Here is a 25,868-nt window from a genome sequence, read left to right as displayed (position 1 = left end):
TATCAACAATATAAATATCTAAATGAAGAAATATCCTCGAATTTCCCCTCCTTCCGCTCGCCCACCTAATGAAACAGTACACTTGAAAAGTTTATTCTGCCACAGTCCCTGCAGATACTTTATGGAGAGACTGCGATTTTGCACATAGGCTTCGCAAACAGCAAGTTTTAATCTACGTTCCGATGAATTCACTCTACTGCATTTTCATGTGACTGTATTTCACAGCGCTGATATTGGCATGTTAGCTAGTTTTTGCGCATCGAATTATAGTATACACAACAAGGGGGAAGGCTTTCTCCTTGTACACAATATCAAACGTGTTTACAAACAACATGAAGCTCTATACGAAGGAAATCCCCACTTGCACACTTTATTGTGCGCAGGATCCTGGCTTTACATGTAATAGACGGCTCTTTGTTCGCCAGGTGAAGTCGTCATGCGCAGGAAATGTCGCGTTTTTTTTCCGTCCTGTTTCTCATGCACGTCCTTGTTAAAAATATTCACTCGTGCTCGAACAACAACAATAGATTTGCGAACGGATACCCATGTATTGTGTTCATTTGGATGTGACTAAGATATGTTTGTTTTCTATAGCGTTGATGTGGACAACAATGACGTCACCTATTGTAAAGTGGTTTATGAGGGGTCACGTGACTCTATGTTGTTAGAGATGGAGGTACATCCGGGGATTGCAGGGATTGCCGTCTGACATAGTTGATCGGGAAATTCTATTACTGGTGTGGTCGAACACATAGTCCGTCGATTTGGCAGCGTCATTCTGAATCATTACCCGGCTTCGGGTATCAGACAGACTTATTTACGTTACCGATCTTGGCTTTTATCATAATGGTGTAGCGTTCGTGCCATTAGGCGACAAAATGGTAAAATAGAGATCGGTTTGTTGTTGTTGAGCGGAGTGAAAATCCAAGATGGCGGCCTACCTCTGCCGAAGGTGGTGATGTCTGGTCGAAGGGAGCTGTAGATAGGCCCTAAAGCAACCGCTCGTCAGATTTGCGTAGTGGAGTTCACTCATATGATTGTTCATCCAGTGTGCATCGGTATTGCCAATGGATATAATGGAACTGTTCATCGAAACTTTAACTGGGACTGCGTTCGAACTTCGAGTATCGCCGTTTGAGACTGTGATATCTGTCAAGGCAAAGATACAGAGGCTTGAAGGTAAACTTATTTTGCCAGTTTAAGCAGAAGCAAATGCTATGGTATCCAAACTACATTTTTAGATACATGACTTATCTTTTTTGTGCTGCAAATGGTTTTACTGTGAATGGGTCGAGTTAAAATGCACTCATTGTATGAGTCATAATATCATGTAGATCATTTAGTGCATACAACTTGGCGATGGAGCTTGTTCTGTAGTTCATGTAGTTGAGTTGTGGTTTGTATGTAATATCACGAGGTGTGCAACCTCCTTTGTCATAATGGAATACTTTGCTCACGTTTATCTTGGTTTGAAGTTTCAAGTGAAGCTTCTCTAAGTTGAGGAAAGATGAGTCGCAGAGAGGTCTGCTAAAAGTGCATTTACTATTCATCATGTTTAGACAGCATAGATCATGGCAGATTCAACTAGCTAATTTGTAGGTCACACTCTCACAGCAGTGTGTTGATGGAACTCTCCCCATTTGCACCGTATATTTCCCACCGTCAGCAATCCCTTATACGGCGACGATAAATGTCGAGGCATATCGGTTAATTTTGCATAAAGTCACACATGTGTTTTTAGATGCAGTGTAAATTGTGCCGAGAAAGTAGGATACTTTGACCATGGTTGGGATACGTAAGTAGAAACCAAGGCCAGGCAGCCAGGCATGGCGTCTCCTTTTTTGACAACTCCACAGGTCTACAAGTATAGATTACATGTAAATTATTATGTCTGTGAAATATATAATGTATATCTGAAAGACAAATACATGTATGCAGCTGACTGTATACATTATTTAGGAGTATCAATTTTAAATGATTAAATTCTTAACCATCGTTATCAACACCATGGAGGTTTTGTCTATTACTTCCATATCAACACCAACTCCTGCCCATGTAGAAGTACTGTCCACTATGGCTATAGGGTGACTGTAAGATTTGGTGTAAAATTCTTATTGTTGCCAGCCTAATGTCAAAGAATTACACTTTCTGAGTACAATTAAAGTAACTATACCCATGAAGGTACCACCATGCTGTACCTAAGTCTGTGTGTCTGAATACAGCCCAGTGTTTTAGTGTTGCTTTGTGGTTTACTCAAAGATAGAGACGAGAAAAAAGTATGTTTGAGTGTAATGACCTATTGAAGTTAACTTCTGATGGGGTGTGAATGGGTATGTATATGCAAAATGTACATGTAAACAGATCAAACCTATTCTTTGAAAGAAGATATATCAATAAGTTATTCAACATATGTAGGGATGAAGGCTACACACATTCAAATTCTGTACATAGTCATCGTAATTTCACTTATAAAGCATGGATGTAGTGGGCAGATTATCGGTTTTATCATGGTCCCTCCACAACAAGAAATGGAGGGACTGTGATTTTATTATGACAGTAAGACCTTTGGTTGAAAAGGTTATCATTATGTAGATTCATCAATCAGATAAACATGTATTTAGAATGATCCCACCTACTTTTTTAATAGTTTCATGGAAGGGAGCTCCTTTCAGAAAGACTATTTGAAGTCTAAAGAAGGAAAGTTTTTTCATTTCTGTCAAAACAGGCTACTACAATAGGCTTTCTCTTGGTCTGTCTGTCTTTGTACTGTTCATTCTCATGTTGCTGAATAGGGGGTTAAGTAATACTTTCCTGTGATCCATTGTATAATTTGTGTGTAGATTACTTCATAAATTGTTGAGGATTCATGGGCATTGAAAATATAATAGAAAGACAATGTTCTCTAAAATATGCGATCTTTTAACTAAATCTTCACTGTAAGGTCACATCAATAAGTGCAAAGGGCTTCAACCCTTTCACCACCATGGTTTGGCTCAAACCCTATTGTTAGCAATTGCGAGTTTGGACCTGTTTAGCATTTAGTGAATTTTGTTGATAGTCCATGTTATAAGTTACATGCAAATGTCAAGAAAATGATCATGTAATAAAATTACAAGTTCTTGGTGTGTGTATTTTTCAGAATAAAGCTGCCAAAAGAATGAAATGTTGTATGCAACACAGGATACAAAATGAATGTGCTTCTTATCTAAACATCATGAAAGAACTTCAAGAAAATTCTGTGTCAGATTGTGTATACATTGTATTTAAGACTCCAGACATGGGACATCTGACTATATATTGTGTACTTGTTAACAAGCAACATTTCCAAGTTCAATTATGCATTTTATGTAACTTTACATTTCAGGTATACCCATATCACAACAACACCTTATATGGCAGTCAACGGAATTAGAAGATGACTTTTGTCTTAGTGATTACAGGTACAGTGAAAACTCAAAGCTATTAAACCAAGAGTAAATTAGGACTGTGTAGAACAACTTGTTGGCGTATGTCAGAATACATTTGTTAACGTTTATTTGGTGGCCAGGCATTCAGCTGTAGGGCTTCATTGCTAGATTTCTGCAGTGTTTGAAATATGTTTACTTATTACTTTGCTGGTGTTTGTTTGAAAGGTAAACTAAAAGCAATACAACATACCACATCCAGTGAAAACTTGAGCTTTCTGATATCCAGTTTCATTGCGTGTGGTACGTGTGTGTTTGCACAATTGGTTTTCTTAGTTTGAAACTCATTATACATAAACATATAAGAATTAAAATGCCAGTTGCTGTAGCTTATGGTGACTTTTCACTATTTTTTACAAGTGCAGTTACTGCTTACATTTTAATTCTAGTGTGGAGCAGAATTAACTTGTCAACAATAACAGTTTGTTGTGTACACATGTACAGGCTGAGTTGACAAGCTGAATACTATGTATGCATTTGGGAATGGAAGAAGACCTTGCAATTGACATAGAAAAATAAAGTTGACTGTAGTGAAAAATCATCTAACGTTGTTACTGCTTCTGGCCCTCCACTATATATGTACAGAATGATTTTTCATTCATTATTTCATTACAGTATTACTGCTGGGAGTACATTGAAATTAGTTTTAGCTATGAGAGGTGGACCAATTAATACCAGGAGAAGTAAGTACAGTCTCACATTTTCTACTGTTTTGGTATTTGTCAGATTTACAACTACATCAAATTTTGAATTTGAAGACTTGGGTGAAGATTTTTTAAAAGAGAAAGTTTCAATTTTTGTTATTTCTAAATGAAATAAATTTTTCTTTGCGAAAGTGATTTGAAAAGAAAATATCGAAAGAGAATCATTTTGAATTAACAAGTTCCAAATGTACAGTAAATCAGATGATTTAATACGACGTGTAACCTCACTTTACCGATCCTGTAGGCTGTAGTGCAATTGAACACACATAAACATACAGCAAGCCTTTTGTTTAAAACACTTTTATTTCATCATTTTGTATCCATTGCCTGAGAGTCCTTATTTAATTGGATTATGGGAGAATTATTCAAATGAATGGAACTGAAAACGATGTCGTAGAATATGTAAATGTCAGTAGAATCAGATCCTGTAGATGTTAGCATGGAGCATGACGATGTCAGGCTGCCGATATGTCAGGTCATTGCACAGATGAGCAAAGCCCTTGCAAATGATACAAATGCCTGGAACATAATATCTGTGTACATCATGTCAGTGGTGAGAGTTAGAAAGGCTGCCAGCTTTGGGACAAAGCCTGCGATTAAAGGAATCAAGGAGCCCTTTGTCTGTATTGTTCAGCGTTTTGTCCTGTCTGTATAGTTAGTGGTCTACTGCAGATATTTGATTACATCAGAGTTTAGTTTGGACTGCCTTCCATCTTGCATTGTTCAATCCATGCTAAAAAATTCCACCAGTGTGCTGCTCTCTGAATGCTTTAGTACTGAAAAAATATTTTACAAAGTAAAGGCGCAGGTTTGTTATCAGCTTTATTTTGAAACAAATCGATTAAGTGGACACAACTTTCAAAGTAGATCATTTACAGTAAATACAATGTAGTTAATGTCGGACAAGCGTTAATGCCAGAATCAGAGATTGAAGTGAATACTTATGAACTATAATCAAATGCTGAACAAAGTTCAACACTTTTCAGCATTATTATATTCAGTGGTATGTTCAGTGATTTATATCATACTGGGAGAATCATACACAAGTGTCAGTGAACAGGTCTGTAGGTTTTTGGCTGCGCAATCTGATCAAGCACAGATTTACACTTCAGTCTATGGCAGGTGACAGTGACAGCAAAGCTTACAGCGTAGCACACACCTGTTAGCCAGGTGTGTATCAGACCATTGAATGAGAACACCATTCCATATTCCTGTTTAAAGGTTCTTATTTCATCAATCCACACTTGGTGAAGGGAAGGCCATAACTCAGTGAATGTATATTTTCACAATCAAAGCTGTTTCTGTTGTCATTGATACAATAATTTGACCAACTGGCATAGTTACCATGGTATCATAACTTGTATTCGTTGCATACATCTGCTGACTGATTCTGACTGAGGCACATTACATTGAAGTAGTGACAATAAATTTAATACCATTTTGTGAGAAGATTCATTCAGGTGTTTCTGTCACTGAGCACAAAAATGGGAATAAAATAATCAAAGGAGGTGTAGCGGGACATTATACATTATCAGACACTTGACTCAGTTCATGGTTACAGTCGTTTACAAAAATTAGTTTTCCAAAAATGTTCTTTCAACAAAGCCCATTAGTAGAATGTACAAGATAGTAAGGTTGTTCAGCCACTGTACCATGATAATAATGAGTTGTAGGCACAATAAATTCTATGCAATTGTAATGTTTGTCCTTACCATTTTGCTTCTGAGCAGTGTGTTGAAGCAAAAATTACTGACATGTGGTGTTCATGTACGTGTCAAAGGAAATTACAAACTGGAATGACAAGAATAATATGTCAACAAATAAAATCACTAGTGTGTTTAGTACAGCTACTATGTTTCATATACTTTATAACATGTGTGATGATTTTCCAAACAAGTTATCTGTTTTCTCGTGCTTTACAAGATTATTAGGTTCCGAACTTCAGTTTGAAAACAATGTGTGGTAACAACATACAGTCGATTTTACTAAATCTTTGGAAGTAAATACAGAATATAAAGACATTTTGAGAAAGTGATTGTCGTTATAGTATGTATACCGTACCAACTCCACAACCCTGTGTTACTATGAGAAATCCCATATCGAGATGAAGTTTCATTCTCATGCAACATACAGTGTTTGAACTAAAATAATAAATGTAAGGAATTAAAGTGTGGTTGTATACACCTGTCTCTCTCATGCTGTAGTAATTAGTGTATTTTGAAAAAAGTCCATCAACTTTGAATGTATCGAAGTGAGTTACATGTTTCCATTGGTTTGAATATATGGTTCAGATGTTAAGCAGAGTGTTAAATTTGCTTGCCTTCCAGTACCAATGGAAGATCCAGCTATCCGAGAGATGGCGGAGTATATGGAAGCCAATAAAGATGAAATCTGGGAGAAACTGCCTGGGAATAGACAAGTTACTCTACTGGTATTCCGTGAGGGAGACCAGCTCAACTTTTTCCGTGTTGTAGACCGAGGAGATGGTACCCTCACCCCCCTGTCTGAATCACTCAGGTAATTCAGTACAAAGCAATACTGTGTTTTTCTACCCTCAATTGTTACATGTACAATTGGAAGAAATTCAACAGAAATCATTAAACATGGTATTGGTCAGCTGTTCTTGTGAAACGTTCATGATGCATGGAAAATGGCCTTCTGTTGGTCTGTGTCATATTCAGCTTGATACCAACAAATTCGGCAATGTTAGAAGACCATTTTGTTACATAATTTGATTGCTGAATCTGCTGTACTCATGTGAGTATAAATCCTAGTTTGGTAACAAAACTACAGTTACACTGGGAGAGCCGTGTGTACTTGAGTAACCTGTTATTTCTGCCGCACAAACTTAATTTATTCTAATTTATACACAATTATTGTGCACCTCTCGAACTTGCATTCACTTTCAAAAATATATTTTGTATATAAAGAAATTATTAAGGACAAAAAATACACCAACACTTATTTGATTGAGTGTTCTTAAGATCTCATAACTAGCATGTTACATGTACAGTCACATTGATACCGATGGACAACCATAGCCAAGGCAACAAAACTCAGCAATGATTTCCTAACTGATACAATATTTCATAGCGCTGTTTCAAATCAAGCTGATCACACAATCCCTGGATACAGAAGTAACAATTTAAAATTCAGCTTGAGCTATGCACTTATCTTGCAATGTAATTTACAAAATAACCTTTTAACAAAGACGTCATGTATGCTGCTGATAGTGTGAACATGCATGCTATTGGCTGCACATAAAGCAACTAAACTTTCTGAGATCAAATGGTCAGCCTCTTGTGAAAACAACAACATAGCAGTGACATTCGTAATAATAGTCACTGGTGAAAACTCTCCACAGATGCAAAAACCATTGCCAGAAACAAATGAAATTGCATGTTCAGAAGATGAGAGCCAACTTTGTGGATGTTAATAGGCATAAACAATTGTGGATGTGACCTCAGTGTAGGACTGTTCTATTTAGGTAATTGGGAGGAGGTTAAAGAGGCATGGACATTGGAAAATTAGAACACTCGACCAAATCTTGTCATGGGCATTGGAAAAACGTGATAATGTTGCATTGTGTTAGTAGTTTCATTGGCCTGAAAATAATTTTACCTACTATAATTTGCTTTTGTAACTTCTCCATATTTGAGTTACACTAGGGTAGGGGCTGATGTACACAGATGTACAACATTTTCAAAAATCCTTTGAAAGTAGTGGAGGGGTCTGACACACAAGCATGGGGTTATACTGGGCTTTGTGCAGTATAACACATACAGCAAAATGAGATGTTGTAGTAAACAGTCCAAGTGTTCATTTGATGTTTAAGTTGAATGTTGACAAACCTATATAACATTGTTTATTAAGCTTCATAACTTAGTGTCTGCATTCAAGATGCACGCAGTGCATGTGTGATCAGTATGAAGTAAAGGGCCTGTAGCTGTACATGTAACTGTTGATTTTGTTCATCATTGTGCTTTTATCATCAGGTACAGTTTCTTGTTCTACTCCCCAAAGCATGTTGAGATACACAGTATTCAGCTTGTCAACTCAGCCTGTACATGTATAGACTGTTATTGTTCACAAGTAAATTTTTAGTCCGGACTAAAATTTAAAGTGGAAGGGTGTACATTACTCACTAGTAAAATTCCCAATTGAAGCCGCGGCTTGTATTAGAAACATTTTTGAGGGACCCCTGGGACCACGCACCGAAGTCATGGTGCGGCTTCAATTACGTACATTTCCTGTGTTTCGATATTTTTCTCAATGCTCACCAAGCATTGCAGGGGCAATCGCCATTGTTATGCAAATTAGTACCAATGAATTCTGCGTGAATAAATTACCCGCATAAAAAGTCCCTACCCTAGTGTAACTCCAATATAGAAACGTTAGGAGAGTGTATTTGGTCGTTAAACTTGGTAAAATTCCTTTTAGATAATAAGGAAACTATTAAAAGATGTTAAAACAATGGGAAACTGGAGTTCCCTTGACAGCATCGTAAGGAAAATGACACGTTTTTCCAGCACTTTCTTGATTCTCTGACCCTGGTCACCCCCGTCCTCTAAATAGAATAGTCTCACTAAGGTCGGCCATGTTGATCAGCAGCGGGCATGATGTCTTTGTTTCAAGTGGTTTCAAGGGGTTTTTGGAAGCTGAAATTTCACAAAAATGTCACTTCTGTATTCAGAGATTGTACAATCAATTTCTTTGGACGTGTAAGTCGATTTGAAAGCAATAGAAGATCAAATGGTGTTGAAAAAAAATCGTGCATAAAATTAGCATAAATTAAGCGTCCACTGCAGATGGGTCCCCTTGATTTACAGCTGTCTTGTGTTGCCGAACGGGTGGCTCGCTCGTACTCGAATAGTGCAATAAAGGCAAGTGAATGACCTTTGGTAACTTTACTGCCATGTTTTTGTGAACTATTTTGCGGTCAAATTTTATTTTCTCACGATCAAAAAACGGAACGTGTACAAGCTTATACGCACCCACCATGGTCATTCAACAGCCACAGTACAGTATAGGCATGGCAGTTCATTATGGCAAAAATAATGATGCAGGTGGTGGTGTTGTACGTCAGGCATCGGTAAGGGTACGTGGGTATTGAATGAAAACTACGTATTTGAAACATGGTATCTCAATCTCTCAACTATTTTAACTTGTACACAAACACCGTTGCTTCAAAATTGTTGCATCAGGTATTGACTATGGCGGTGTTTTATACCACACTGACAAAAACTTCGGCCGTGTTCAAACATACACACAAACGTACCGATACATGGGGCATTGTTTGTACTTTTGTTACTATCATTGACAAAATGCACAATGGTAGAAGTGTTAAAAAGGAACTTTTTATTGTGTATTTTTTCTGTAAGAAAGACACCTGTCAATCATTAGCACAAGTCAATGACGCATTGCAAGCCAGCTGGTGTGAATTTCAGCATGCATTGTTTCATGATGGGCTCAGAGAAGGGGTGCGGCTTCTATTATGGTACAATTCAAAAACCCCAAATGGGCAAACAATGAGCCAAGACAATGTTTCAAAGTCAGGGTGCGGCTTCAATTAGAGGTGCGGCCTCAATTGGGAATTTTACGGTAGTATATATGCCATGTTGACAAGCTGAATAGCCTGTTTCCCAACATGCTTTAGGGAGTGTAACAAGAACTTGCAGTTGATATTCAGAGCAAAAAGAGTGAAAAACTTCATCAAAAGTTGCAGCTACTCTCCCTTAACATAAAAATGTATTGGATATTGTTGTATTTTCCAAACACCTCATATGAAACAGAAAACTTATTCTGTCATGCCACATCACATAGTCCACATCAATGAAATATTAAAACAAGGTTTACAGGGTTTTGAGTAAATTGAGATGTGTTTGCATCTCATCTGAGTGATTGATCTTGTAGTATGTTAGTATTATTTGGAACAGAGAAGAAGTTTATTGTAATACAATCTCAGCAAAAATAGAAGCAGAATTGAAACCATCATGAGCACAATCTTTGTTTTACTTCCTAAAATAATTTTTCACAAAGTAAACAGTGCTGTCATAAACAAAGAGATATGCAGTGTGGTATGTCAGTAATCTTACTGCTTTGTGTAATGGTTTCTTTTTATTTATGGAAACCAAAAACATCTATTTATACTTAGATTATAAACCTTAGAATAGGTGCGTCGCATACAAACACATGAAAGGTTGTGTGTGTGAAGTAAGACTTGGAATAGCTATATTTAATCCTCTCTTCTTGTGAAGGCCTTCACAACAAAACCTTAGTACACACTTACTTGAAATGGTTTGGCCCAGTTGGTGTCAAAGGGTTAAAGGTCATTGAGGCTTGTATGGGAGTATGTTTACATCTCCCATCTTGTGTCCTGTCCAGGGATGGATTCATATGTTTTTCTGGCAGCTCAGAATTTTTGATCCAGTGTGTGCTGTGAAAATAGAAAAGGATTAATCCCTTCACCATCATGGCTTGGTCTAAACTCTTTGTCATCAATGGTGATTATGGGCCTGTTTACTTGGAATGGGGTGAACAGGTTAAACTATTGAAACCTTTTCAACCAGCGTTGATGCTGCCATCCCCAGAACTGTTGGCCACGGTGTATTGTAAATGTATCAGTATCACTCTTCATGATATGAAGGATTAGGACAAAGAGTTTCATCAAGAGAATACTTCAAGAATGATTGACAATGTTATACCTGTGTAAATGTATGAAAAATTATTCTAAAAGAAAATGACATGATAATGACGATAATAAGCATACTCATTTGTAAAGATCTAGTCGCCTTGCCGTTTGCATCAGTTACATCAGTAAGTTCAAAACTCAGTGAATGAAAGATATCGTGACATTAATCATACACTTTTTGAAATATATAGAAGTCATAATTTTTCATAAAGAATGCTTAGTTTACAACAGTATCTACACAGGATGCATGTACATGTACACAGCTGTGATCTCAGAGTAATCATTGGAATTGTAGATTACCTGTCTATCAGAGTATGGACACATTCTAATATCACAATAGTTTCTAGTCCTAGCTGAGGTAAAACTAAAACACATTATAATTTGCATAGTGTACATGTTGGTAGCTGCTCATGAAATTTACTGCTGTCTTTGTTTCTGTAACAGTGGTGCATCCATATAATATTTACTATGAAATTCTGTCTTTGTTTCCTAACGGTGGTGCATCCATGTATAATATTTACTATGAAATTCTGTCTTTTTTTCAACAGTGGTGCATCCATGTATAATATTTACTATGAAATTCTGTCTTTGTTTCCTAACAGTGGTGCATCCATGTATAATATTTACTATGAAATTCTGTTTTTGTTTCCAGCAGTGGTGCATCCATGTGTAATGTTTACCATGAAATTTTGTCTTTGTTTCCTAATAGTGGTGCATCCATGTGTAATATTTACTATGAAATTCTGTCTTTGTTTCCTAACAGTGGTGCATCCATGTATAATATGTACGATGAAGAAGAAGAGGAACAGGACTCACCTTCACAGGAACAAGTTCAAGAAAATGATATCACAATGAATAAGATGAAATTACTAAGAGCAAAAATGGAATCACTCTCTCTAACAAAAAAGGTAGCTATCAAGATACAACTGTCTACAACGATACAACAATTTTGATGTATTATTTGTAGTTGTATGAAAGATGGCTTTGCGATATTTGAATTTTCTGTAAGAGAATTGACCCCAACACTTCCATGTATTCAGACTGCAACACTAGTTTTGCTATGGAATGAAACATTTCAGATCATTGCTTTCAGGGAATGATGTATCACAACGTGTATGTAATTTACAATTCTAGACCAATGAAAATTCTTCACTGATAATGAGTCATCAGCATTTAATTTGCATATTCTGCAAACCAAGTGTACTTTATAGAAATGAAAATATTTACTCAGAAAACTGTGCAGTAGATATACACTGGTATCCATCCATATCACTCCTAATGTACACACAACCTGAACTCAGTTGTCATGTGTAATGACAGATTGTCCAAAGAATGAATTCCACTAGTAATTTGTCTAACCCTGTCTTTTGTCGTCTTCCACAGAAGAAGAAACCAAGGCCGCCTTCATCAGGCAGACCAAAAAGTAACAAAGTTCGCCGTAGAAAGTACACGGGACACTCAACTTCAGGGCAAAGCACTCTTATGAAAGCCAGTCCACTACCGCCGGTTGGGACGTCACAACACCAGAGTACACTTCTTGAGGATACACGGAGTAAATTCATATCACATCCACACCCTCCTCAATACACAACAGTGTCTGGTTATATTGATACTACATCAGACTCAGATAGGAACAGCCCAGTACTCTCTGCCACTACACGTAGAACCTTTGAAAGGATAGGTAGTGGTAAAGTCAGGCGCTCCACAACCACTCAAATAAGACAGTCGGCCAATAGCCCTGTACCAGCCTCCACCAAGAGGACTTTAGACCGCTTACCCAGCGGAAAACTCAGGCATCCTCACGGGAACTTGGACTCCTCAATGAACGGAACATTGAAAATGAGACCAAACACATCGTCCAAATTGCAGACTTTGAGTCCTGCAAGAAATAATGAAGTGATTAGTGAGTCACAGCGGAAAACAGAAGCAAGGACAATCACAAATTTGATAAATAAGGCATCCAAGGAGGGTAGTGTTAATCTAGTTAGAAGTGCTACTAGAGATAGTTTAACAGGTAAGTTGTAATCAACATATAGAGTCAAGTCAAGCTACTACTAGTACTAGCCATGCAAGACAGCAAATATGGAGTAGTGACACTTGCCATTGACTTAGCTATTGAAGAATATGTAGTTTCCAAGATTGTGTATTTTCAAGGAATTGAAATTCATCATACTGCTCATTAGCCAAACACATACACTGTCATGGCACAGGTGGAAAAGATTTAGAATTGTCAACAGCTTTTTTTAAGTTTTTCAAATTTAATTTATATACAAGAAAATAGATGTGAAACATTCAACTCAACAACACATCACAATGTAACACAACACATCACAAATTTAACAACTCAGTGGTGTAAAATGGAGGCTGCATTTTGTATACTTGGAAATTGAGAACCCCCTCCCCTACCCCCTTTAGTCCAATGATACAATTGCATGGATGAATGCTTAAAAGAAAAGAAAATGTAGGCAGACGATAACCTGTATATAATGTTTACATAAAGTCATTGTTTGTCTTGTACTGCTTGCAAGCAATTCCAATATATAAAGTTTTGTTGTCTTGTGGTGATCTTGGACCTCTACATAGCTATCTTTGAGGTCTCTTAGATGAAGTTCTCACGAAGTATTCACCAACCTGATTATATCTGGTCTATGGCAATTATTCTGAGGTTCTTATTTGTTTATAGATCTTTTCATGAAGCCAAGTAGGTACCCATAAGGCTCTACATGAAATGCATCCATGTCGGTGTGTATTTTGAACGTTTGCCAAAACACGGTACACAATTACATGACATCTGCGTGACCAAACTTCAATCAAAGCAAGGTTGTTTTTTGCACTGGATAATCTTTCAGTAGCTCAGAAAATGAATGTGAAAAAGATGATTGCAGAAGTTGAAGTAGCCAAGACATAAACATGAACATTTGTTGTGTAGTATTTCAGGCATACTAATTCAAATGTGATGAAAATAAGACACAGTTGGTGTAAGACACTTGTCTGGACTTTGAATCTTGCATCATGGATCAATATACAACAATGAGTTGACAATAAATGCAACAGCTTGTTGCTGTGGCAACAACCTTGATAAACTGTCGGTAAAAAGTTATAATGAATTGATACAGTATTTTAAAGTGTGGTGTCAGGGAACAATATCTCATTGTGTTACACAAGATTCTGGCTTTTCCATTGGTTTATGTTACCGAGAAGTCTTCCATGGTAGTCTACAGTTTCCACTTTGTCGCGATAAACCGGCCACATTGTACCGGTAGACAATGTCTCACCTTGAGGTTTCTATCTTGCGCATTCAAAGTATGTTTAGTAGCTGACCGTAAAATACAGTTTTGTTACAAAATCTTTTATTACCAAAGTCTTACCCATACATTGATTGAAACATGTCACAAAGAGTAAGGTTGGGTCACAGTTCCAGTGAGAAAAAGCACCATCTATACCGTGAGCAATGAGACAATAATATACTGTTATTTCAACAGTAAAAGCCCAATGTTTGTGCCAAGGTTACGGAACATTGGCAGATGGTTTTCAGAAATTGTTACCTTTTGCCCTGGCTGTGGATACATGTATGTTGGTCTGGCTGTGGATACATGTATGTTGGCCTCAGTCAAAGAAGCAAACATTTCAAAAATTAACAAAAATGGAACTCTACTAAATGTAAATTGCTTACCAACAAAAGTGAAAATATCACTGCATTCTCATATTTCACTCTCTCTTACACCAAGGAATAAACATAATGTAAAACATTGACTATTTAAAGTTATAAGAAGGTGACTTACATGTGGATGTCGATTAAATGATCCAAACAGGAGTAAACTTTTAGATACAGCTTAACTCAGTGATAGATAAATACATTCTTGTAACTCACAATGGTTGTGTCAATTACAAGAAAGTGATTAGCAATTTTATTCTAAGGGTTTGTAACTGATTTCCAAATGTGAAGTTTAGATGGAGCAGTAGTGTATTTTGTCAGTAGTATGTTCAAAGTTCAACAACGATCAAGAGAATCATTGTCAATCATTAAGTGTTGTCAATCTCTGAAGTACAGAAATGCCAACATTTTTGATAAGTCACTGACCTTTGCAATAGCTCTGGGGGGGGCATACAACCTGCAGACATCTTGTCTTTAACAATAGATGATTGTTTGACAAATTTGCGAACAAAGGTTGTAACTCTCCAAACGCTACCGGTATCTTAGACAAACACTGAATCTTTAGTCAACATACAAACATTGTTGTCTTCTAAGGAATACTCAAGTCACAAAGTACTGACGCAACAGAAATTTCTTATAAACACATGAAGTCATTTCATCCATACTACATGTATATGATACTGTGGTGACAAGAAATTAAAGTTTCTTGAAAATAGAATATGTACAATGCCAGGAAGACAAAAGATTTGTGCTTTTATTTTGTTCAGCTATTGACAAGTTGGGTTTCATTTGAAAGTCTAAAGAAGAGAGGAATGCTGATGAAAGATGTGGTATTTTTCACAGCAGTGCCAAACTCCACTAATAGACATTGGTATGTTTTTCCTCTGTTAGGGCACACAAGTGGGAAATCCAGGGTTATGTCAGGGACTATATCACTGAGCCAAGCTCTGAGTGGTGCTACTACAACAGAACGAATAGGCACACCAGAAGGCAGAAAACCATTAATAGTAAGTAAATAACACAGAAAATCTCTGTGTTGTATGGAAGATTACAATGTCTTCTGCTCTGGTTTGAAATTAAGATAGCATGCACCATGAAACCGAAAGACGTAAACTTTTGTTCAGTTTTCAACCATTCTACTTAGCCCTTTCACCCCCAGTTCCCTGTATACAGGTCCAACTCTACCATAGAAAACAATGGATTTGGGACAAACCATGGTGGTGAAAGGGTTAAGATCAAGAATAAAAATCAAGGGTCATTGTACAAAATGTTGGACCAGAGAAACACATTGCCAAATATTTACTGAAACTTTTAATTCAAAATGGCATCATACCTGTATTAACTCTATTGGGAAAAGTTAAAATTTTTAATTCTCAGAAAACTGTGACTGCGATAATGTATTTACTCCATGAATTTCTAAATGAGTTCCCACAATCAGTGCAGTAGACTAGAAAAGTACTGAAAAGTTCAAGAGTCCCAATGTCTGTCTGCAAGGTGTATTCTACCACAAGATCTGTCTGAGGGCAGTGTTGAAGTTTTTGGTAACAACTTAATTCATATCTTAATTGTTCATTTCACTCTTTGAAACTGAAATCATCATTGTTCAATAGACTACAGCGAATCAAAAAAGAGGGTGGTTTTTGTTGTCAAGAACCATATTAGTGATAAAAGTTGAAGACTATTCCGGTAATCATGAAGATCATCATCATTTGTTGCAAGTGTTCATAACAACACCTGCGATTGCCTTGGTATTTTTATGTGCTAGTCATAGAAAATCATTGTGAATTATTCCAACAAGAATTGTTTCTGTCCCATTACAGTCTGCTTCCAGTATACGTCGGAGATTGTCAAGTAGCAAAGATGGTCGTCTATGTGAGTAAATTTCATTTCCTTTCTATCAGACTTTCTACTTTTTACTGTGTTCAACATCACTCATATACATGGCAGTGCAACTTTGATGCTTTCAGAGTCTAACAGCAACTGTGATGCTTTCAGAGTCTAATAGCAACTTTGATGCTTTCAGAATCTAACAACAACTTTGATGCTTTCAGAGTCTAATAGCAACTTTGATGCTTTCAGAGTCTAACAGCAACTTTGATGCTTTCAGAGTCTAACAGCAACTTTGATGCTTTCAGAGTCTAATAGCAACTTTGATGCTTTCAGAGTCTAACAGCAACTTTGATGCTTTCAGAGTCTAACAGCAACTTTGATGCGTCTAACAGCAACTTTGATGCGTCTAACAGCAACTTTGGTGCTTTCAGAGTCTAATAACAACTTTGATGCTTTCAGAGTCTAACAGCAACTTTGATGCTTTCAGAGTCTAACAGCAACTTTGATGCTTTCATAGTCTAACAGCCGACATTTTTAGCTACTATAGACTATAGTCTATAGAAGCTATTGGGATGGGTATCCGTCCGACGTCCGTCGTCAGTCTGTATGTATGTATGTATGTATGTATGTATGTATGTATGTATGTATGTATGTATGTATGTCCGTTTGTGAGGCGTCCGTCCACTCAAATATCTTGAGAACCGCAGTACTTACTGATTTGATATTTGTTGTGTAGATGAAAAATAGGATTTTGAGAAACTAATTTTTTTAATTTTTTGATATTGTTGAAAATAGGCAAATTAATGCCAAAAAAGGTGTTTTTTGGTAAAAAATCTTTTTCATAACCGCTGGTCAGACAGCTTTGTTATTTGGTATACAGGTCCCTAGGGATAACCCAACTTAGATTTGTTCAAATTGTGATGAAATATGCAAATGTGTATTTTTAAGGAATTTTTTTGTCATTTTTGGTCAAAGTTTGACTTACATTGTATGTAATTCTTGTACTGTATAAACCCTATCAATTCACCCAGAAAAAAATAATTAATATGATTTTAAATTATTGAATTAATTAGGAAATCATCAAAGCCAAAATAATTTTAGTGTGGAATTATCAGAAAGTACAACTTTTTTTGACAGTTCATAGTGAATTGAGGATTAAAACATGTAAAGGCAACTTTCCTGAATCCCAACTTTGATATATTCTGAACCACCATTTATGTTATCTAAAAGAAATTGCTCATAATAGTTTGTCATGATAGGGTGGTCAAATAAATAGAGATAGAGAAAGTTCTAATTCCATTTATGGTTGACTTGGTAAGGATAAAATAAGATTACCTTTTGAGGAAAAAAATAGAGTGGTCAATTAAAAGAGTGGTCAAAGTGATAGGGTTTTTATGGTAAAGCTGGGCTGTAAGATTCCTCATGTGCTATTTATAGCAGTTATGCAATCTGTGTAAACAGTGCAATGAAAGTGTAACATGATTCCTTATAATGCTCTTGATGACCTTGAACTTCTTAAGTTTCAAACATTTGTCTCTTCAGTGTGCTTTCTCTGAGTACGTACAGTCTCAACTTATTCAACAGAACTTACTTACAATGTTAATTTGAAAGTTAAAATGTGCTTGGTTAATAGGATGAAAATACTGATATTAAAAGATAATCAGCTCAAGATTCTTTATAACCTGACAGATATGCTGTTTTTTATGACGTAAATCTTGATTGAAGCAAGTCTTCTTTACTTTAATTAGAATGTAATTAACTCTCGTTTATTTGCTATTATAGACTAATATAGTCTGATGAAATATGCAAATCTGTATTTTTACAGAATTTTTTTCCATTTTTGGTCAGGCCATCCTGAAATGAGCTATCAAAGATATCCACCTTCTTCATCAATACGTGTGTCACAAAAGGTTATTCTCTACATAGGACAGCAGAGCTCTGTCAACTGTTGAGTCGCTTGTTTTTTCAAAACCGCTGGTCAGACAGCTTTAATATTTGATTTACAAGTCCCTAGGATGACCTTAGTGAGATAATTTCATACAGTCAGGATATACTTAATTTTGTATCCATGGTCTATAGTAGCTTCAGGGACTTTGGCCCTATGTTTGAAAAGATATGAGAACAATTCTAGGCAAAGCATATATTTAATGATTGTAGAATTAGAATGAAGTGTTAATGTTGATAAATAATTTATGGCAACTGTATTTTTATTTTTCAGTGTCTCCTGCCCACCGACTTCCACCTGTGTCAAAGCCACCTTCACTAGCAACAGCCAAGAAGAAAACAACTAAACGATGTTTCCTCTGTGGCAAGAAAACTGGCCTTGCAACCAGCTACACATGCAGGTATGATATAGACTGACGTATCTTGATGTTTTGGTGGCTGTGTATAACAGCAACTGTTTGTGTGTGTGTGTGTGTGTGTGTGTGTGTGTGTGTGTGTGTGTGTGTGTGTGTGTGTGTGTGTGTTTGAGAGAGAGAGAGAGAGAGAGAGAGAGAGAGAGAGAGAGATGTCAGAGAACAAAGAGATTAAGAATTTTGTTTGAAAAGTCTCATGAAGTCTTTCCTTGCTTTTCAGATGTGGGAATAATTTCTGTGCCAGTCACCGCTATGCAGAGTCTCACAACTGTGATTATGATTACAAAGCAGCTGGGCGCAAACTCCTTGAACAAAGTAACCCTGTAGTTAGTGCACCTAAGCTACCTAAAATTTAAATATAGTCTGCTCTGAAAAAAGAGGACAAAAACGAACTTTGTTATTTTGTTATACTGTAAAAAAATAAATGATTTGCCAAACAGTATTTTTAGCTTTACTATCAAGCTTTTTTGATAATTTTTGTTGAAACAGATTTTTAAGGAATAGCACACATTTTTATTTGTTCTTTTTTGAAAAGAATGAACTCAGACGGGAAGGCAACAAACAATTCATGTTAAATTAACTTTTCATTTACCATCTTAAACTAAAAAAACAAAAAATGTGAATATTATCTTGCCAAGGATGTTGATCTTCAACTCAAAGTCTAGTGTGTGCGATCTCTTAGGAAAGTCTGTTTTATCTCAATACCATGTCTTAAAGTTTACAATACATAATTTTTATTTTGTGTGTACGTTTTAAAACTGCAGTGCCTAAAATTATTTCCAATATTTCTTTTTTTTGTTTACAATTTTATTTACTGGTTTGTTCATTGATTTTCAAATTCTTGAAGTGCAATATGTGATTTTACATGAAAAGATGACCAATTGTGGAATGTGGAAAAGCCATACTATGAAATTGCTCCAAGTTAGGGAGTCTCACTGCTTATCTTGACTGATTTCAAGGTTTGTTTGTTTGTTTGTTTGTTAACGCTCTGCCACTTCACTGGTGTTGGTATTCAGACTGGTTTAATATTTTTACTACCTCTAACAGGTGAACTGAATGTTTTTATTCTCGGTTTCAGAGAGATTTTCTACAGTTTTAATGACATGTGACTTTGTAATTTCAAATATTTCCAAGCCAGGTTTGCAGTGAATTTTGCTTTCAGCAGCCATGAAATTCATACAGGCTTGCAAATAATGTATACATGCCCCTTAGCGCTTGGGTTTACATCACTCTCTTTGGTACAAATTGAATGAAATATTACGTTGTCTCTGTGTTTAGAGCGGCAGCAGATATTCATCAGGGTTCATACTGTGATATGTGCAGGACTTTGCATCTCCAGTTTGACACTTGTAATTCTTAGTGCATTGTTATAGGAGCAGTGTGTGATCTCATGAGTGTGAAGTGACCATGTGCAGTCAGTCATCCATTGACACTGACATTTAGAATGGAAGTCTGCTCCACGGTCTGTGGTTCACCACATACTAAGTTCCGGTTTGTGTTTCTTATGACCCAACATGTCTGCAGAAGTGATATGGGTATTGGATATGCAATGACAAGTTGATATAAGGATATGAGATGTCAATATCCATTCAGCGTTATCATGCTCTGATCAAATTGGTGTAGGTTTCTGTGTGTGTGTGTGTGTTGTTTATCTGTGTCTGTGTGTGTGTGTGTGTGTGTGTGTGTGTTGTTTATCTGTGTCTGTAGATGTGTACGTTAAAATCTAGGTGTGCGTGTGTCTCATGCCTGTGTCTCTATCTGTATGCAGGGTATGTGATGTCATGATGTGTAGGGTTGCGAATTAATATGAAAAAAGTAAATGCAATTAGTAATAGTGTGCTTGTCAAAGTTTCCATCCAAGCTTAAAGACCGACACAAACTTCCACTTAGAGATATCTTCTTTCCATTTTTCTACGACTATGAATATTCATTTATAATACCTGCTGCATTTACACTGAAGTGTGTATTTTAGTTTTGATTTGCAACTTTTCACCCCTAGTTCAAAGTCTAGAGGTCCGCACATACTATTTAAGACACAAGATTTATGCCAAACATTATGAACAAATTGGGTTATTTTAATGATTTATTGAAAGAAGTAACAGGTAAAAATTTACTTGGACCATATCTATTTGAATACTGTCAAATAATTTCATTCAGATGATGAAGTGATGGTCTGTCACCATTGATTGCTGTAAATTTGAAGTGACTGTCTGTAGTGGGGCCTGTCCTATCTTTCAGTTGTCTGCTGCTGAAATCTGTCAGTGTTGTTATGGCAACAGAATATCTACATTCTATCTGAACAGAAATGAGCGACCAATCACATTTACAAATGTTCAATTCATTACAAGTGTCTCGCCCATCAAAATGCAAGTTTGTTTTTGCAAGAAGGAAAGTGAAATTCAAGACAGTATGTTGACCAATTCCTGTACAGGGTTGTGCTCTGTATTCTCTGGACAACCATTTGTACTTAAAGCAGTGGATTGGTACTCAAGTTACCAGATAACAAGCTGATCTGAGTAAGATGTGATCACCGGTACCAAGATGTACCCCACTCACCTACAACCTGTAAAGCCCTGGCTGAGAATTATTTCATGTGCTATGCTAGCAGTAACCAGTTTATGTGCTGTGCTAATAATCTACACCATTTATACGTACTGATTCTGACAAATTCAGTACAATGCAATTTAGAGAAGGGATTAAACAGTTAGCTTTGATGATAGATTTGAAGACTGTAAAAGAAAACTGTGTCTTGTAAATGTGCGTATTTTTTAATGGCTAGAGTCTTGTCATATTCCATGATCTAATACCAACCTGTGCAATTGTGAAAGGTTTGCGTTGATGTTTAACCTGTTCACCCCCATGGTTCCAGTAAAAAGGTCGATACTCATGGATAACAATGGGTTTGGGCCAAACTATTGTGGTGAAAGGGTTAAAACATTTCAGAGTCATGTGACCTAATGTTTGATTGCTGATTACTGTGTTATCAGACACTTTTACATTTCAATGGGCATTGCAACATCTTGCTCTCCTGAGTTACAAATTTTTGATAATGAGGATAATTTTACATTTGAAACACTCCTTGCTTTTCTTTAGCAGAAGATAATGCTGCTATTGTAGTCAATGATTTAATCTATGCATTGAAGTGATGTTTTTAGTGGGAAAAATTTATAAATTTTGTTCATTTCATTAGATTTTTTTGTTCATTGCTTGCTTTCTGATCTTGATCTCTTGTCCAATCATGTTGTTGATTGTAAAAAAAAACCTTGTTCAATGTAATATGCATGTTTTCTATGTACTGTTAAGTGGAACTTTCACAATTTGTCTTCTGTAAAAATGTCTACTGTAGAAAATACCGTTGTTAATGTGTGTGCTCTTTGTTACCTCCAGTGAGCAGCATTATTTAGCATTTTAGCATTGCAAATTGTTGTTGGGCTCACAATTTAGTCAAGACCTCTCCTGCCCTACAGTGGCAAGTAGTCTTACGACATTGAAATGTGGTTAAGCGGTATATTGTGTCCATTACAAATATTGTACATTGGAATCATGGTAGAGGGGCTGTATTGATCATGTCTAGATTGCATGTGAATGCATGTCTTATGGTAATTGCAACTGCTATTCCATAACATTATGATAAAAATTATGAAAGCTCTTTATGGCATAATTGAACTAAAATATATCAGATTCATATGCATTGCTTGCACCTTGGACAAAATCACCAATGTGTTATTTTGATGGTTTGACTGATCAAGTTTTTAACAGCAATATTTAAAGACAAACTCAGATAAATTTTGTTGTAAATTGAAAGCATAACTTCAAAAAAAGTTTTCAGAAATCGTATCAGAGATGCATTTCAGCAAGTTGTCCAGAAATCATGACAATATTCTGTGAATACACCGAGAATATTTGTGTTATAATCTTGCTTCACTGTTTTTCCATATCTTTGTTCTGAATCCTTAAACAGCTTCAACCCCACATCCCAGTATAGTGGTCCAAGTTAAGCATAGAAAACAAGAAGTTTGGGCCAAACCATAGTGGTGTTGAAGGGGTCAAACCATGCTATTTTGTCACAGGATTATTGACTTTGCGGCCAAATAGAACAGATAGCTCTTTGACAATGACAATGACAATACATTTCTGTCATTGTACAGTCAACTCAAGTCATATTACAGGGTATCAGGGCTTTCCAATAATACTTCCCAAAATCCTACCAGCCTGCTCCAAGCTTATGTTTTTTCACTGCATTCCAAGCTGACACAAGAACATGATTGAACCAATTTCATGCTTCTTTTGGTTAATGCTTACACAAAATAATTTCATAGACAATGTCTATGCTACCCATGTACATTTCATGGCATGGCAGTAATTTATAAACCAGCAACCAATCATGACGAAAATTTCTGATCTTGCCTCGTGCAGAAATCAGGAATTTGAAATTAACAGTAAGCCATTGCTTGTGAAGGGAAGTACATGTCTGACTTGGTTAGAGTTTCCTGTTGTGAAAAATGCTGCTTTTTAGAACACTTTTCTACAGTGACATCTGAAATCCTAATACCTGTTTTTTTTCTATCTTACATATTGTTGTTGGTTATGTATGCTTTCAAATTACCACTCTGCATTTCTGGTATGCCTTTGATAAAACATCTTGTAAATACCTGTACTGCTACAATAACGCCAGCAACTTTCCTCACAAGATCTTCAGAGTGATGTATATATTGGAGTTTTTGCTTCATTTGCCTGACTGTAATTTACATTTTTGAGTAAAAAAACATTGTGTTTTTCTTTTTCGTCAAGAGCTTGATGACATTTTTTCAAATGTACAGAGGATCTTTCATACCATGTTTTTTGGAGGTCTAATATATCTGTGTGTGTGTTTATACAGCATGTTTCTATCTACGATGTGACACTATTTCAATTTTCTTTTAAAAAGTGTATTACCAATTCAGTTGTCTATATAATGTGGTTGGTTTGAAATCACAAAAAAGATGGTGTATAAAATTCATCGATCATAAGGTTGCTTTTCTTCCCAGAAAATACAATGTATATTTCATGGGTTGTTTTATATATATTAAAAAATATCATAAAATTATTTGTCCCCTTTTAGTTCTTGAGAATGAAAGTGAAGGAACTGATTTAGTTTGTTAAGACGCCTCCACAGAATCTTATTTGTGTGATGTGATGTTGTTGTACAAGGACTGAGAGCTTGATTTCTAAACAAAAGACATCTATCTTTTAGCCATAGAGGGCGCAAGACTGCCACAGCTGTTGTCACAACCAGGTGGTGTTAAAATGCATGTCCTGTTCACAACTTTCTCAACCAATAAGGTATGTGGAAGACTGTGACTGTGTTCCAGCAGCATAATCAAAACAGCAGTGCATTCATTCATACTCACTCTTGGTCTCACACTTGAATACACACCAAACTCAATGTTCACTGTCGGAATACCTCAAAATGATCCCCACTTGATGTATGTTACATTGACAGGACTGAACTGATGTAAAAATCACACAGATTTCTTTTGCATTCCAAGGCCTCTGCCCTTTATGTAAAGGGATTATAGAAATTCATGAAGGACAAAAACTATATGAGTATGTGCCGTAAATGACCTGTCAGTTGAGTTTATCAGTTAACAGTTGCAGCAATGCTCTGGCATTGTATGGTTGGTATGTAACTGGAAATTTACCAAAACTTTGCCAAATTCCAAACCTTTGGTAGACTCAGAAGCTATTTTAATGCTCACAGAACCTTTAGATATTTTGAAACTGCATGTTAACAAGGTAAAAAAAGACCAACATATCTGTAATTTATATTGTTATATTATACCAGTATATTGATGACAAAGACTGGTCGAGAATTGTGCCATAATTCACGTTCACCATGTAACACAGGTGGAACACAAGCTTGAGCTCTGTCAGAAAAAAATCCTTTGTTTTAATGTTTCATGCCGGTACTTCATATCCTGTTATGTTACAATATAATAGCAATTTCCAAATCAGTGATGGGTATACCACTTGCTATTATAACATAACAGGATATGAAGTACTAGCATGAAACATTGAAACAATGGATTTGTTATAATAGCAATTTCCTAATCAGTGATGGGTATACCATTTGCTATTATAACATAACAGGATATGAAGTACTAGCATGAAACATTGAAACAATGGATTTGTTATAATAGCAATTTCCAAATCAGTGATTGGTATACCATTTGGTTTTGACCAGTTCACTTCATATGATTGTTCTCGCCATTATGCATGCATACATGTTGTACTTGTCAAAATCTTGTGGCTACCCATGATATCGCTAGGAGTGATTTATTACTTAAATAAACAGCTTTGGAGAATCTTTGCATCTATCATCACACATTGTTCTCCTCAATACTGAAGAGTGTGTATGGGTTTGACACTGGCATTGATACTCTTATGAAATATACTCTGAAAAGCTGGCAATAAATGTCAATAGAAATGATCCAAACTGTATGGGATTATAGTCTTATATTCCCATGAGAGAACAAGCCATAAGAGAACAAGCCATCCCAACATCGGATTTTGATCAGACTGCGATCATCATCAGCTTTGAAAAAGTACATGCTGTTGTTGAAGTAGAGAATAGGATTGATATTTTGTGGGGTGTGAAAATGAAAAGCAAAGGAAGAGGCACCGTGGTTAGGGTAACGGACTCGCTATCGAAGGATGGTGAGTTCGAGACCAGGTAGATCCAGAGTAACGGATTCACTGTTGGTGGACGGTCAGTCTGAGACTAACACTGTGTTATGCCCCTGAGCAAGGCACTTTACTCCTCAGTGCTCCATTGGGTTAGTGGGTTATGTGTACCTCATCCTGTAAATGGGCTGGCACCCATTCGATGATGAACTGACTAAAAAAGTCTAAATCAGTATGATAACATCTTGGCAAATGTCCAATTGTCAGTGACATCCAATTACATACCAACTACATGCCATTACAAAACATTTAAACTAAAGTTCGGTGAAGGAGAGTTAAATGCTCTGTGATCATCTCAATCATCTCATACACTGCATTGATACACATCAGGGAGTCATTACAATGACATAGGCCCACTGGTCAAATTTATCGCCTTATCAGCCCAAATAAACACACCTTTCACAAGCAAAGAGACACAAGCAGTAAATAAACACAACACAGATA

The 25,868-nt window shown here is 36.4% G+C and overlaps 1 protein-coding gene across 1 annotated transcript; it reads left to right on the top strand.

Moving 5' to 3' along the window:
• Nucleotides 1–686: 686 nt before the first annotated feature.
• On the top strand, nt 687–23,787 carry LOC139123159 (AN1-type zinc finger protein 4-like). The gene is made up of 11 exons (XM_070689227.1): nt 687–1,179; nt 3,365–3,440; nt 4,080–4,147; nt 6,496–6,685; nt 11,623–11,767; nt 12,243–12,873; nt 15,406–15,521; nt 16,335–16,386; nt 18,563–18,689; nt 18,922–20,367; nt 20,409–23,787. The coding sequence occupies exons 1-10, from the start codon at nt 1,068–1,070 to the stop codon at nt 19,055–19,057; spliced, it is 1,653 nt and encodes a 550-aa protein (XP_070545328.1). The 5' UTR covers nt 687–1,067; the 3' UTR covers nt 19,058–20,367; nt 20,409–23,787.
• Nucleotides 23,788–25,868: the final 2,081 nt, after the last annotated feature.

This window comes from Ptychodera flava, chromosome 22 (genome assembly GCF_041260155.1).
Source record: "Ptychodera flava strain L36383 chromosome 22, AS_Pfla_20210202, whole genome shotgun sequence".
Lineage (NCBI taxonomy): Eukaryota > Metazoa > Hemichordata > Enteropneusta > Ptychoderidae > Ptychodera > Ptychodera flava.
Note: the sequence above shows the minus strand (reverse complement) of the source record. Positions and strands in the feature narration are given on the sequence as shown.